The sequence below is a fragment of the Nilaparvata lugens genome, chromosome X, assembly GCF_014356525.2.
Source record: "Nilaparvata lugens isolate BPH chromosome X, ASM1435652v1, whole genome shotgun sequence".
Taxonomy (NCBI): domain Eukaryota; kingdom Metazoa; phylum Arthropoda; class Insecta; order Hemiptera; family Delphacidae; genus Nilaparvata; species Nilaparvata lugens.
In genome coordinates, this window is record NC_052518.1 from 77494321 (window position 1) to 77508440 (window position 14120).

The 14120-nt window shown below is 34.0% G+C and overlaps 1 protein-coding gene across 1 annotated transcript; it reads left to right on the forward strand.

Annotated features, from left to right (window-relative positions):
* The first annotated feature begins 556 nt into the window (after positions 1–556).
* On the forward strand, positions 557–2205 carry LOC120354454. Its single transcript, XM_039441654.1, has one exon. The coding sequence runs from the start codon at positions 835–837 to the stop codon at positions 1675–1677; it is 843 nt and encodes a 280-aa protein (XP_039297588.1). The 5' UTR covers positions 557–834; the 3' UTR covers positions 1678–2205.
* The last annotated feature ends 11915 nt before the right edge of the window (positions 2206–14120 follow it).

The window sequence follows — 14120 nt, forward strand, 5'->3', positions numbered from 1 at the left end:
GTTTTCCATGTGATTTCTGGAATTGCAGCAGAGGAATGTGAAGTAAATTTTGAAGATGATGATGATGATACAGGATGATGTTACAGGATCCTTTGAAACACGGAGTCAATTTGCAGACGTGCCTGAACCAAGTACAGAACCAAGTGTGAAAGAATGGGTGAAAGCGATAGAAGAAGAAGTAATTGAAAATATGATAGATGATGGAGATCGAGACAACATCATGCATTCACCAATGATTATAAAGAAGCTGAAACACCTCTGTCTCATTCTCCCTCTGTGGTGTTCAGTTTTGCCAAGTAAGATGGAAAGCCCTTTTCCTAGATCAGTTGGAGCTTTTGTCGAAACACAAATATGCATTCTCAAAAACAATCTACTTCGGAAAAAAATATGAGAGTGGACAGTTTTGTTAAAGATCTGTTGGACAGATGTGATAGAGCCTTGAAACTTGCTAATTACCGGAACCAAAATATCAGTAACAGGAGAGTTGAGCAACAAACCAATGGAGAAACACAAGAAGGATATCGAGAGGTTCAAGAAGAAGAAGAAGAAGGAAGAGGAGGAGGAGGAGGAGGAGGAGGAGGAGGAGATGAAGAGGTGATAGATGTTAGGAAAGAAAAATATACACATCTCCAACATCAACACACAATCCACACATCAACTGCTGCAAATTCCCTATCGTGTCCAGCTTGCAGCAATGGTGATGCTCCTAGTAGAGCACATTGCTGCAAATTTTGTAAAAAACCAGTTCATGCTCTAGATACATGTTCTGTCAGTTTTGAAGGAGAAGAGGAAGGGTTTGGCCAAAGCAGAGTTTGCTTTCAATGCGTGAATTACATGGGCAGCAGGCCTACTGGTCAGAAAGCCTCAAATGAGGAAATGGAATCAGCATTGACAAAGTATTCGAGGACTTCCATAACAAACAGACAAAACATTGTCATAATTAATGATAAAAATGTCGAGCTTGAAGCGCAGTCTGTCAAAGGGTGGATGGGCATGTCACTTCCTCCTAAAAAGAGGAGAGTTAAAGGGGGGTACTATTGGAGAGCTTGTCCAGATTTTCAATGTTTGGAAGATTCGAGACAGATCAAAATTGGAGTTTTGAAAAATGGAATAAACCCCTCTTCAAAAACAAAACGAATTGGTTCAAAACACATAACACTGTCGAATACATGTAGGTTTGACGCGCCCTGTCAGGTATTGGCAATCGCATATTGCGATAGTGTCAACTATAGGAACTATGTGGATCAATTACATTTGGAGAATACCATTATGGAGATAGCAGTTGAACTCGCTCGCAAAGGCACAAATCATTCACTTTACATGAAGAGAGCTGTACTGCTTTCAAAATACTCCCCACACGAACTTTTGAAAGGAGGTGTTGAAAGGGTGGATTGCGCAAGCAGTAGCAGTTACATGCTGAGAAATGTAAAACTTCCACCTTCAATGACGGAGAAATATAATTGCTCATCACCGCACTGCCCAGGAGGGAAGGAGAGAGAGATAGCAGTTCTCTCTGCAATGGTGGATGACAAAGAATCCACAATTGAGAGACTTGAGGATGCACTCTTGTCGGGAGAAACAGACGATCGAACGACTTTTCTTCCCATGGGCGATGTCAGTCACGTTTCCCCTGAGAACTTCATCAACGATCCAGAAATATCAAAAAAGGTAATTTAACATTTCTTTCAAATATTTGAAACTCCTTGTATATTTCCATCTTCAAGTTACAACCAATTATTATTGTAAAAACATTCCAAAGTTTGATTGTACTGTACTACTGTTAGGCTACTCACTAGCACGTCTTCTCTCCATAATAATTAGTACCGTAGCTTGTCCCTTACGCCCAATTAATATAGAAGTGTGTATGGCAAGATGTAATGCTGACTTCTATCACTTCCATTTTACTGTTATAACATAATATTATGGTTCAATCAGAAGCGACGTGGCACTATATTCTTGTAAGACGTTTAGTCTTACAAGCTGTAAAGCTGTAAGCTGTAAAGCTGGAGAACTCATTAGATCATTTAGCAGTCAACAATTCCCGTATACGTCCATGTCATACTTCACTTCTGTGTGAATTGAACCCGATATTACTTCAAAATCCACTATTTTTCTCTTATAAAGCTGGAGAACCAACAATAAGATTGTTACAAGTTGGAAAAGTTATCTTCACTTATGATTTCCTGATTATATGGTACCGTATTTCTACAGAGTGTTCGGGAAGTTCATACTTCATATTGTAAAAATTGAATAAATTACCAACAATTTTAAATAGAAAATTAACTCAATGTGCTTATTTACTTCAATCTTCATGATGAAATGGGAAACATACTATGTTATAGGAATGGCCTCTGTTCACATTAATACACCATTGCACTTATTTCTTCTTTCAATGGAACATTTTCGACAGCTCAAAAACAGTGATTTCTGGAAGATTTGCTATGAGCTCGCAGGTGGAGGAGCTTTCTTAGCACAGCTTTATTTTGTGAATATCTCTGATTTGAGATTTTGATTCTTATATTTTGAAATTCACTGTCGAATGGATTCAATTCAAATCAAATCAAATAAAGTTTGTATCAACGAATTCAGTATACAGTAGATGAATAAGAAAATTTAAAAACACTTGTGGATTCTCAGATGTGTGAAGAAACATATTAAATGAATTTTTCAAGGTTTCTAGTAATCTATTTTATGTCCGTAGTTCAAGTGCTCAGTGACTTTCCGTAAAAGAGATCAGTGGCTCCTTATACAATAATATTATTTTTCTAATTTCTATCTAGGGTCCGGTCTGCTCAGAAATTAAATGATTTTTTTCTTAAAGAATTCATATCTACATTGTACTACCAAAAACATAATCGGTAACTAATATGAAATGACAATAAATTTATTCTGCAAGTAAACTACAGTTGATTAAATAATGTGACAAAATAGCAAATTTTCTTATCATTTTGTAAGTCATAAAAAAATCATATCATCCATCATTGAATCAAATTATTCATCTGTATGATAATAATAATAATATGATACAATAATTACCTGAACAAACTCTAAATGTGAATGATATGTATATATGTATTTAAATGCTCCACTTTGTCATAAATGATTGTGGAAGGTTTCATTTTTGATGAGCAAACAGTGGAGCTGGTCTACTGAAAACTGATAGAACTCACAGATACTATAGATGAATAAATATATATATATATATATTTTTTTTTTTTGACAATATAGTGAGTAATATAGTAGTACTGTGATCTTGTTGAAGGAAAGCAGGGATTAATCTGTTCTGTTCAGCCTTTGGAATTGCAATAATGTTAAAAAACTGAACTTTATCCAACTACCTTGCCAATTTTGTAATTTTGAAATAATGAATATGATGAGTGTTTTCTCTTATGTTTTGATTGGAAATAAGATCTAAATTAGATTCTATTTCTCTAGAAAAGTTCAAACTTTGAAATGGACACATGAAATATGTCATTCGAGCAGTGTAATTTATTGAAATTTTAATTATAATACTCTGTACAGTAATAATCTACAATAATCAATATTCATAACTGGACAAATTTTAATTATAAACATAAATCCAATTCACCACTTGAAATACTTTGATTGATATCGAGGATTTGTGAATTGTTCACAAGCCTAGTGATAAGATCTTTTAAATTAAATACTTGTTGGAATATGTAAACTGGAGGACAAGTCTTATCTTTTCAAATAGAATGAAGTTTTTTTTTTGCACTCATATCAAAAAAGTTCTTCTTTGAAATTAGTATAGTTTTATTATCGTACACAAAACAGTAATACAACAGTCCTGTTGTAACCTGTACACATTAAACGCCTTTCAGATGTTTTTATATACAGAGTGAGTCATATGTATGGGAGCACTTCAATAGGTCGGGGATTGTTGTAGATATAATACTGTAACTTCCAGGATAAGCTATTGGTCGAATACTCTATTTTTTATATATAGCAGAATTTCAACCTCTAATAAGGTGGTTGGGGTTGTAACTCGAATATTTTTTTTTAATGTAAACACCCATTGTCTGATACATCATTTCAAATGCCTTCTTGAAACAAGAAAATGACATCAATAAAATTGTTCTATGATACTTATATCAAAAATTGCGGCTGATTGAAGTTTTAGGCCTTGGCCTTGGAAGGATTGAATAAACTTCAGCCGCAATTTTGGACACAAGTATCTTAGAACATTTTTATTGATGTTATTCTGTTTCAAGAAGGCATTTGAAATGATGTATCACACAATGGGTGTTTACATTGGAAAAATATTCGAGCTACAACCCCTAAGTCACCCCCTTATCAGGGGTTGAAATTCAGTTGTATGTCAAAAGGGAGAGTATTCGACCAATAACTTATCCTGAAAGTTACAGTATTATATCAATAACAGTCCCCAACCTATTGAAGGGTTCCCATACATATGACTAACTCTATAGGGTATAAATAGTTACCGTATGCTTTATCACGGTAACCACATACTGATTATAAAAATTCCTTTTTTTACATATTATACATGTTTATTTTAATGTTTTGATTTGCGCGTCCTTCATAGCCACTATAAAATGATATACTCTAGCATACTTTCTCATCACAATTCCTGTATTTTTTTACCGATAATTTAAACAAAATTATTTCTGAAAAATTTTATTGTTAGATTATTTCTATTTTTCTGATACCACTTAGTTTAAAAACTATTCCTGTATCAGTTTTAAAATATATTCTTTTTGGTCCTCGCCTTCAATACTGGAGTGTATTGAATTGATTTTATTTTGTATAAAATTTAATGATAGCTTACTCACATAGATTTAGATGAGAGTCATTAATGTATGCTGCAATGTAATACTAATGGAAAAAGTATTACGGGGCTCTGTTATGATACACAACGAAGAATATATTTATGGAAAATATTTAGAACACTCATGCATTATTTCAAACAGGGACTGATGGAATAGATATGAAAATCAAACTCAAGTGATTCCAAAATGACTCTTCCAGTTTCAAAACTCTCTATCTTCTATTCTAAAAAAATTCAGGATAGGCAAAAAACTGTACACAAAATGGAATCAGGAGAAACCATGAGTCACATAATTAAAAAATCATGTGATAAATTAATAACAATGCTAATTCCATAGTTCAAAAGATATTGATCCATATCTATAGGGAGTTTTGGGGTAGTTGTATGCTGAACATGACGACTGTATTATGCTAGGGATATCGAGTTTTGCTGCATTAAAAATGATATAATTGAATTAACTGTGTGTACGAAATCATGTTAAACTAATGAAATGTTAAAAATTACAATTCAATAGTGTATAATTGTTTACAATTTTTACATGTCCATGTGAAATATTATGAAGTTCGTCAAATGTATTGATTCAATATTTGTGTTTCACTAATACTATTGAAATAACCTTCCTGCTAAAGTGAAAGAGTTTTAAGAAAGAAATTATTGTTGAAACAGGTTAATTGGAGAAAACTTTTATTGATTACGAGCAGGTGTAACCTTTGCTCCGCAAGAGTCTGTTGAAAGCACAAATAGATCAAGTCTAACTTCGATAGTTCCATTCTAAAAATTGAATGTAGTTATCATTCTATAAATTCGATACGGTAACAATAGAAATTTCAAATTAATCAGTTCGATTGTCTCTTTAGGAGTGATGATGTGTCAAGCATTAATCCCCTATTCTGTGAATGTTAATTTACATTCATTATTTTATTTATATAAATGATTACAGTATTTATTTCTTTCCTCTACAAAAATTTAACAAATTGCTTCAATACAATAACAGGAACAAAATACACAAAGGAATACTTTGAATATTTGAAGGAATCTAAGTAAATACAGGATTGAATCTTTTTATTACAATAAATAAGTACAAGACACACAGAAATAATTTGAAAACTCAATTAAAGATTTATTCATGAACTCGATTCCCATATATTTTTTATGTGTGCATATTTAAAATTATGATTTCAATGTGAATTAAATATATATATTGGGAATCATTGTATAATAAAGTTTATAATTTTGTAAAATACAAATTCAATTTTTTGTAAATATTATTAAGTAAATAAAACCTTTTTCATTTCATAAAAAATCTTCCCATTATTTGTGTTCCATTCATCCTCACTTCAAAAAGGCAGAATTATTATTTTACATTTCAACCTAGTTTCCACTTGAGATAAAGAGAAAATAGGGTTTCCTGGTTTTTAAAGTGGCAGCTAGAGTGATCAAGAAGCCTTTCTGGTTTTAACAGCAAGACTAAGACCTGCATAGCCGGCGGAACATCCTCTATCTTTTCGAAGTAGGTAAAAGTAGATCATGGAAAATTAATTATAATTTGTAACCTTCTATGTAATTGGGTTATAATGAATCATTATAATATATTGCTCACTTTGATAATTAATCCTACTATTGAAGAATTTCCACTAAGGCACTGAGTATTATTGCATAGAAAAGGTAGAATTTAATGAATATATTTTTTTATTTCAAGAGCAGTATTTTATTATATTTGATTTTCTAATTTTTAAACAGTTTGCAATTTATTTACTTAGAACAACTTTATTTTTTCAACATTTTTCAATGGAACAAGAATTTTTTTTACTAGAAAAAACATTGAAGATTGAATGCCTTCAGAAGATCAAGTTTAGTATAGCACTTTCAAAATTGAGAAAATGTCAGATATCATGTTTTATAATTTGCCGACGATAAAATATATTGGAATATATGATGAAATGCTTTGTCTAGTTACAAACAAGCTCCCACCATGTAACTCCAGAAACTCGACTAATCTCAAAGTCATGCATTTGGCACATTTTTTAAAAACTGCATATTCTGAAAATACATACCGAGCAGATTCATTTGATACCTTGTCCTTAAGATTTGCTTCACTAGTAGCCATGATATTAAAAGCTCAGACTGTTCAACTCCACCCCCCTTATCATTATTAAACTCTCGATTACACAGTGAGGGTGATGAACACATTTTTTTCAAAGTGCATATGCTAAAAACACATTTTTAACACATTTTTTCTGTACCACTCTCAAATCATTTGCTTCAGTGGGTGGGGCTTGCATGAAGCTGGCCCTACCCACTAAATGTGTTTTTAGGACAAGGGAATGAGCACATTTTTTTCAAAGTGGGTATTCTGAGAGCACATTTTTGGCACATTTTTTTGGTACCATTCTCAAATCGTTCCCTTGAGTGGGAGGTGCTGGCATAACGTTCACCATCACTTCCCCCGTGATGTAACTTGAAAAACTTGTCCGATTTCAATGTAATGGAGATGAGCACATTTTTTAAAAACTGCATATTCTGAAAATGCATAACGAACACATTCATTTGATACCTTGATCTTAAGATTTGCTTCACTAGTAGCCATGATATAAGGCTTGGAAAGTTCACCACCACTCCCCCCGCGCTATAACTTGAGAATCTAGTCCAATTTTAATGTAATGGAGATAAGCACATTTTTTAAAAACTTCATATTCTTGAAAGGCATAACGAGTACATTCATTTGATATCTTGTTCTTAAGATTTGTTCCACTAGAAGCCATGATATAAGGCTTGGAAAGTTCACCACCACTCCCCCCGCGCAATAACTTGAGAATCTAGTGCAATTTCAATGTAATCGAGATGAGCACATTTTTTAAAAACTGCATACACTTGAAAGGCATAACGAGCACATTTATTTGATAACTTGATCTCAAGATTTTATTAACTAGTAGCCATGATATAAAGCTTGGAATGTTCACCACCACTACCCCCGCGATGTAACTTGAGAAACTCGTCCAATTTTAATGTAATGGAGATGAGCACATTTTTTTAAAACAGCATATTTTTGAAAAGCATAACGAGCACATTTATTTCATATCTTGATCTCAAGATTTTATTAACTAGTAGCCATGATATAAGGCTTGGAATGTTCACCACCACACCCCCTGCAATATAACTTGAGAAACTTGTCTTATTTCAATGTAATAGAGATGAGCACATTTTTAAAAAAATGCATATCCTGAAAACGCATAACGAGCACATTTATTTGATACCTTGTTCTTAAGATTTGTTGCACTAGAAGCCATGATATAAGGCTGGGAAATTTCACCACCACTCCCCCCAAAACATAATTTGAGAAACTCGTCCAATTTCAATGTAATGGAGATGAGCACATTTTTTAAGAACAGCATATTCTTGAAAAGCATAACGAGCACATTTATTTGATACCTTGATCTCAAGATTTTATCAACTAGTAGCCATGATAATAGGCTTGAAATGTTCACCACCACTCCCCCCTTACTATCACTTGAGAAACTCGTCCAATTTCAATGTAATGAAAATGAGCACATTTTCCAAAAACTGCATATTTTGAAAATGCATAACGAGCACATTCATTTGATACCTTGCTCTCAAGATTTTAATAACTAGAAGCCATGGTATAAGGCTTGGAATGTTCACCACCACTCCCCCCGCACTGGAATTGAGAAGCTCGTCCAATTTCAATGTAATGGAGATGAGCACATTTTTTAAAAACTTCATATTCTTGAAAGGCATAACGTGTACATTTATTTGATATCTTGTTCTTAAGATTTGTTCCACTAGAAGCCATGATATAAGGCTTGGAAAGTTCACCACCACTCCCCCCGCGCTATAACTTGAAAATCTAGTGCAATTTCAATGTAATCGAGATGAGCACATTTTTTAAAAACTGCATATACTTGAAAGGCATAACGAGCACATTTATTTGATAACTTGATCTCAAGATTTTATTAACTAGTAGCCATGATATAAAGCTTGGAATGTTCACCACCACTCCCCCCGCGCTACAATTGAGAAGCTCGTCCAATTTAAATGTAATGGAGATGAGCACATTTTTTTAAAACAGCATATTTTTGAAAAGCATAACGAGCACATTTATTTCATATCTTGATCTCAAGATTTTATTAACTAGTAGCCATGATATAAGGCTTGGAATGTTCACCACCACTCCCCCTGCAATATAACTTGAGAAACTTGTCTTATTTCAATGTAATAGAGATGAGCACATTTTTAAAAAAATGCATATCCTGAAAATGCATAACGAGCACATTTATTTGATACCTTGTTCTTAAGATTTGTTCCACTAGAAGCCATGATATAAGGCTGGGAAATTTCACCACCACTCCCCCAAAAACATAATTTGAGAAACTCGTCCAATTTCAATGTAATGGAGATGAGCACATTTTTTAAGAACAGCATATTCCTGAAAAGCATAACGAACACATTTATTTGACACCTTGATCTCAAGATTTTATCAACTAGTAGCCATGATAATAGGCTTGAAATGTTCACCACCACTCCCCCCTTACTATCACTTGAGAAACTCGTCCAATTTCAATGTAATGAAAATGAGCACATTTTCCAAAAACTGCATATTTTGAAAATGCATAACGAGCACATTCATTTGATACCTTGCTCTCAAGATTTTAATAACTAGAAGCCATGGTATAAGGCTTGGAATGTTCACCACCACTCCCCCCGCACATGAATTGAGAAGCTCGTCCAATTTCAATGTAATGGAGATGAGCACATTTTTTAAAAACTTCATATTCTTGAAAGGCATAACGAGTACATTTATTTGATATCTTGTTCTTAAGATTTGTTCCACTAGAAGCCATGATATAAGGCTTGGAAAGTTCACCACCACTCCCCCCGCGCTATAACTTGAGAATCTAGTGCAATTTCAATGTAATCGAGATAAGCACATTTTTTAAAACAGCATATTTTTGAAAAGCATAACGAGCACATTTATTTCATATCTTGATCTCAAGATTTTATTAACTAGTAGCCATGATATAAGGCTTGGAATGTTCACCACCACTCCCCCCGCAATATAACTTGAGAAACTTGTCTTATTTCAATGTAATAGAGATGAGCACATTTTTAAAAAAATGCATATTCTGAAAATGCATAACGAGCACATTCATTTGATACCTTGTTCTTAAGATTTGTTCCACTAGAAGCCATGATATAAGGCTTGGAAAGTTCACCACCACTCCCCCCGCGCTATAACTTGAGAAACTCGTCCAATTTCAATGTAATGGAGATGAGCACATTTTTTAAAAACTGCATATTCTGAAAATGCATAACGAACACATTCATTTGATACCTTGTTCTTGAGATTTGTTCCACTAGAAGCCATGATATAAGGCTTGGATTGTTCAATACCACTCCCCCCGCAGCATAATTAGAGAAACTCGTCCAATTTCAATGTAATGGAGATGAGCACATTTTTTAAAACAGCATATTTTTGAAAAGCATAACGAGCACATTTATTTCATATCTTGATCTCAAGATTTTATTAACTAGTAGCCATGATATAAAGCTTGGAATGTTCACCACCACTCCCCCCATGATGTAACTTGAGAAACTCGTCCGATTTCAATGTAATGGAGATGAGCACATTTTTTAAAAACTGCATATTCTGAAAATGCATAACGAACACATTCATTTGATACCTTGATCTTAAGATTTGTTCCACTAGAAGCCATGATATAAGGCTTGGAAAGTTCACCACCACTCCCCCCGCGCTATAACTTGAGAATCTAGTCCAATTTTAATGTAATGGAGATAAGCACATTTTTTAAAAACTGCATATTCTGAAAATGCATAACGAACACATTCATTTGATACCTTGTTCTTGAGATTTGTTCCACTAGAAGCCATGATATAAGGCTTGGATTGTTCAATACCACTCCCCCCGCAGCATAATTAGAGAAACTCGTCCAATTTCAATGTAATCGAGATGAGCACATTTTTAAAAACTGCATATACTTGAAAGGCATAACGAGCACATTTAATTGATAACTTGATCTCAAGATTTTATTAACAAGTAGCCATGATATAAAGCTTGGAACGTTCACCACCACTACCCCCGCAATGTAACTTGAGAAACTCGTCCAATTTCAATGTAATGCGATGAGCACATTTTTTTAAAACAGCATATTTTTGAAAAGCATAACGAGCACATTTATTTCATATCTTGATCTCAAGATTTTATTAACTAGAAGCCATGGTATAAGGCTTGGAATGTTCACCACCACTCCCCCCGCACATGAATTGAGAAGCTCGTCCAATTTCAATGTAATGGAGATGAGCACATTTTTTAAAAACTTCATATTCTTGAAAGGCATAACGAGTACATTTATTTGATATCTTGTTCTTAAGATTTGTTCCACTAGAAGCCATGATATAAGGCTTGGAAAGTTCACCCCCCGCGCTATAACTTGAGAATCTAGTGCAATTTCAATGTAATCGAGATGAGCACATTTTTTAAAACAGCATATTTTTGAAAAGCATAACGAGCACATTTATTTCATATCTTGATCTCAAGATTTTATTAACTAGTAGCCATGATATAAGGCTTGGAATGTTCACCAACACTCCCCCTGCAATATAACTTGAGAAACTTGTTTAATTTCAATGTAATAGAGATGAGCACATTTTTTAAAAACTGCATATTCTGAGAATGCATAACGAGCACATTTATTTGATACCTTGTTCTTAAGATTTGTTCCACTAGAAGCCATTATATAAGGCTTGGAATGTTCACAACCACTACCCCGCGCTATAATTTGAGAAACTCGTCCAATTTCAATGTAATGGAGATAAGCAAATTTTTTAAAAACTGCATATTCTTGAAAGGCATAACGAGCACATTTATTTGATACCTTGATCTCAAGATTTTATCAACTAGTAGCCATGATAATAGGCTTGAAATGTTCACCGCCACTCCCCCCTTGCTATCACTTGAGAAACTCATCCAAGAGAAGCTCGTCCAATTTCAATGTAATGGAGATGAGCACATTTTTTAAAAACTTCATATTCTTGAAAGGCATAACGAGTACATTTATTTGATATCTTGTTCTTAAGATTTGTTCCACTAGAAGCCATGATATAAGGCTTGGAAAGTTCACCACCACTCCCCCCGCGCTATAACTTGAGAATCTAGTGCAATTTCAATGTAATCGAGATGAGCACATTTTTTAAAAACTGCATATACTTGAAAGGCATAACGAGCACATTTATTTGATAACTTGATCTCAAGATTTTATTAACTAGTAGCCATGATATAAAGCTTGGAATGTTCACCACCACTACCCCCGCGATGTAACTTGAGAAACTCGTCCAATTTCAATGTAATGGAGATGAGCACATTCTTTTAAAACAGCATATTCTTGAAAAGCATAACGAGCACATTTATTTGATATCTTGATCTCAAGATTTTATTAACTAGTAGCCATGATATAAGGCTTGGAATGTTCACCAACACTCCCCCTGCAATATAACTTGAGAAACTTGTTTAATTTCAATGTAATAGAGATGAGCACATTTTTTAAAAACTGCATATTCTGAGAATGCATAACGAGCACATTTATTTGATACCTTGTTCTTAAGATTTGTTCCACTAGAAGCCATTATATAAGGCTTGGAATGTTCACAACCACTACCCCGCGCTATAATTTGAGAAACTCGTCCAATTTCAATGTAATGGAGATGAGCACATTTTTTAAGAACAGCATATTCTTGAAAAGCATAACGAGCACATTTATTTGATACCTTGATCTCAAGATTTTATCAACTAGTAGCCATGATAATAGGCCTGAAATGTTCACCACCACTCCCCCCTTACTATCACTTGAGAAACTCGTCCAATTTCAATGTAATGAAAATGAGCACATTATCCAAAAACTGCATATTTTGGAAATGCATAACGAGCACATTCATTTGATACCTTGCTCTCAAGATTTTAATAACTAGAAGCCATGGTATAAGGCTTGGAATGTTCACCACCACTCCCCCCGCACTGGAATTGAGAAGCTCGTCCAATTTCAATGTAATGGAGATGAGCACATTTTTTAAAAACTTCATATTCTTGAAAGGCATAACGAGTACATTTATTTGATATCTTGTTCTTAAGATTTGTTCCACTAGAAGCCATGATATAAGGCTTGGAAAGTTCACCACCACTCCCCCCGCGCTATAACTTGAGAATCTAGTGCAATTTCAATGTAATCGAGATGAGCACATTTTTTAAAAACTGCATATACTTGAAAGGCATAACGAGCACATTTATTTGATAACTTGATCTCAAGATTTTATTAACTAGTAGCCATGATATAAAGCTTGGAATGTTCACCACCACTACCCCCGCGATGTAACTTGAGAAACTCGTCCAATTTCAATGTAATGGAGATGAGCACATTCTTTTAATTGGAAAGTTCACCACCACACCCCCGCGCTATAACTTGAGAATCTAGTGCAATTTCAATGTAATCGAGATGAGCACATTTTTTAAAAACTGCATATACTTGAAAGGCATAACGAGCACATTTATTTGATAACTTGATCTCAAGATTTTATTAACTAGTAGCCATGATATAAAGCTTGGAACGTTCACCACCACTACCCCCGCAATGTATCTTGAGAAACTCGTCCAATTTCAATGTAATGGAGATGAGCACATTTTTTAAAAACTTCATATTCTTGAAAGGCATAACGAGTACATTTATTTGATATCTTGTTCTTAAGATTTGTTCCACTAGAAGCCATGATATAAGGCTTGGAAAGTTCACCCCCCGCGCTATAACTTGAGAATCTAGTGCAATTTCAATGTAATCGAGATGAGCACATTTTTTAAAAACTGCATATACTTGAAAGGCATAACGAGCACATTTATTTGATAACTTGATCTCAAGATTTTATTAACTAGTAGCCATGATATAAAGCTTGGAATGTTCACCACCACTACCCCCGCGATGTAACTTGAGAAACTCGTCCAATTTCAATGTAATGGAGATGAGCACATTTTTTAAAACAGCATATTCTTGAAAAGCATAACGAGCACATTTATTTGATATCTTGATCTCAAGATTTTATTAACTAGTAGCCATGATATAAGGCTTGGAATGTTCACCAACACTCCCCCTGCAATATAACTTGAGAAACTTGTTTAATTTCAATGTAATAGAGATGAGCACATTTTTTAAAAACTGCATATTCTGAGAATGCATAACGAGCACATTTATTTGATACCTTGTTCTTAAGATTTGTTCCACTAGAAGCCATTATA

Coding starts and splice junctions, on each gene's coding strand:
- LOC120354454 (XM_039441654.1), top strand. CDS start 835: ATGGGCAGCAGGCCTACTGGTCAGAAAGCCTCAAATGAGGAAATGGAA.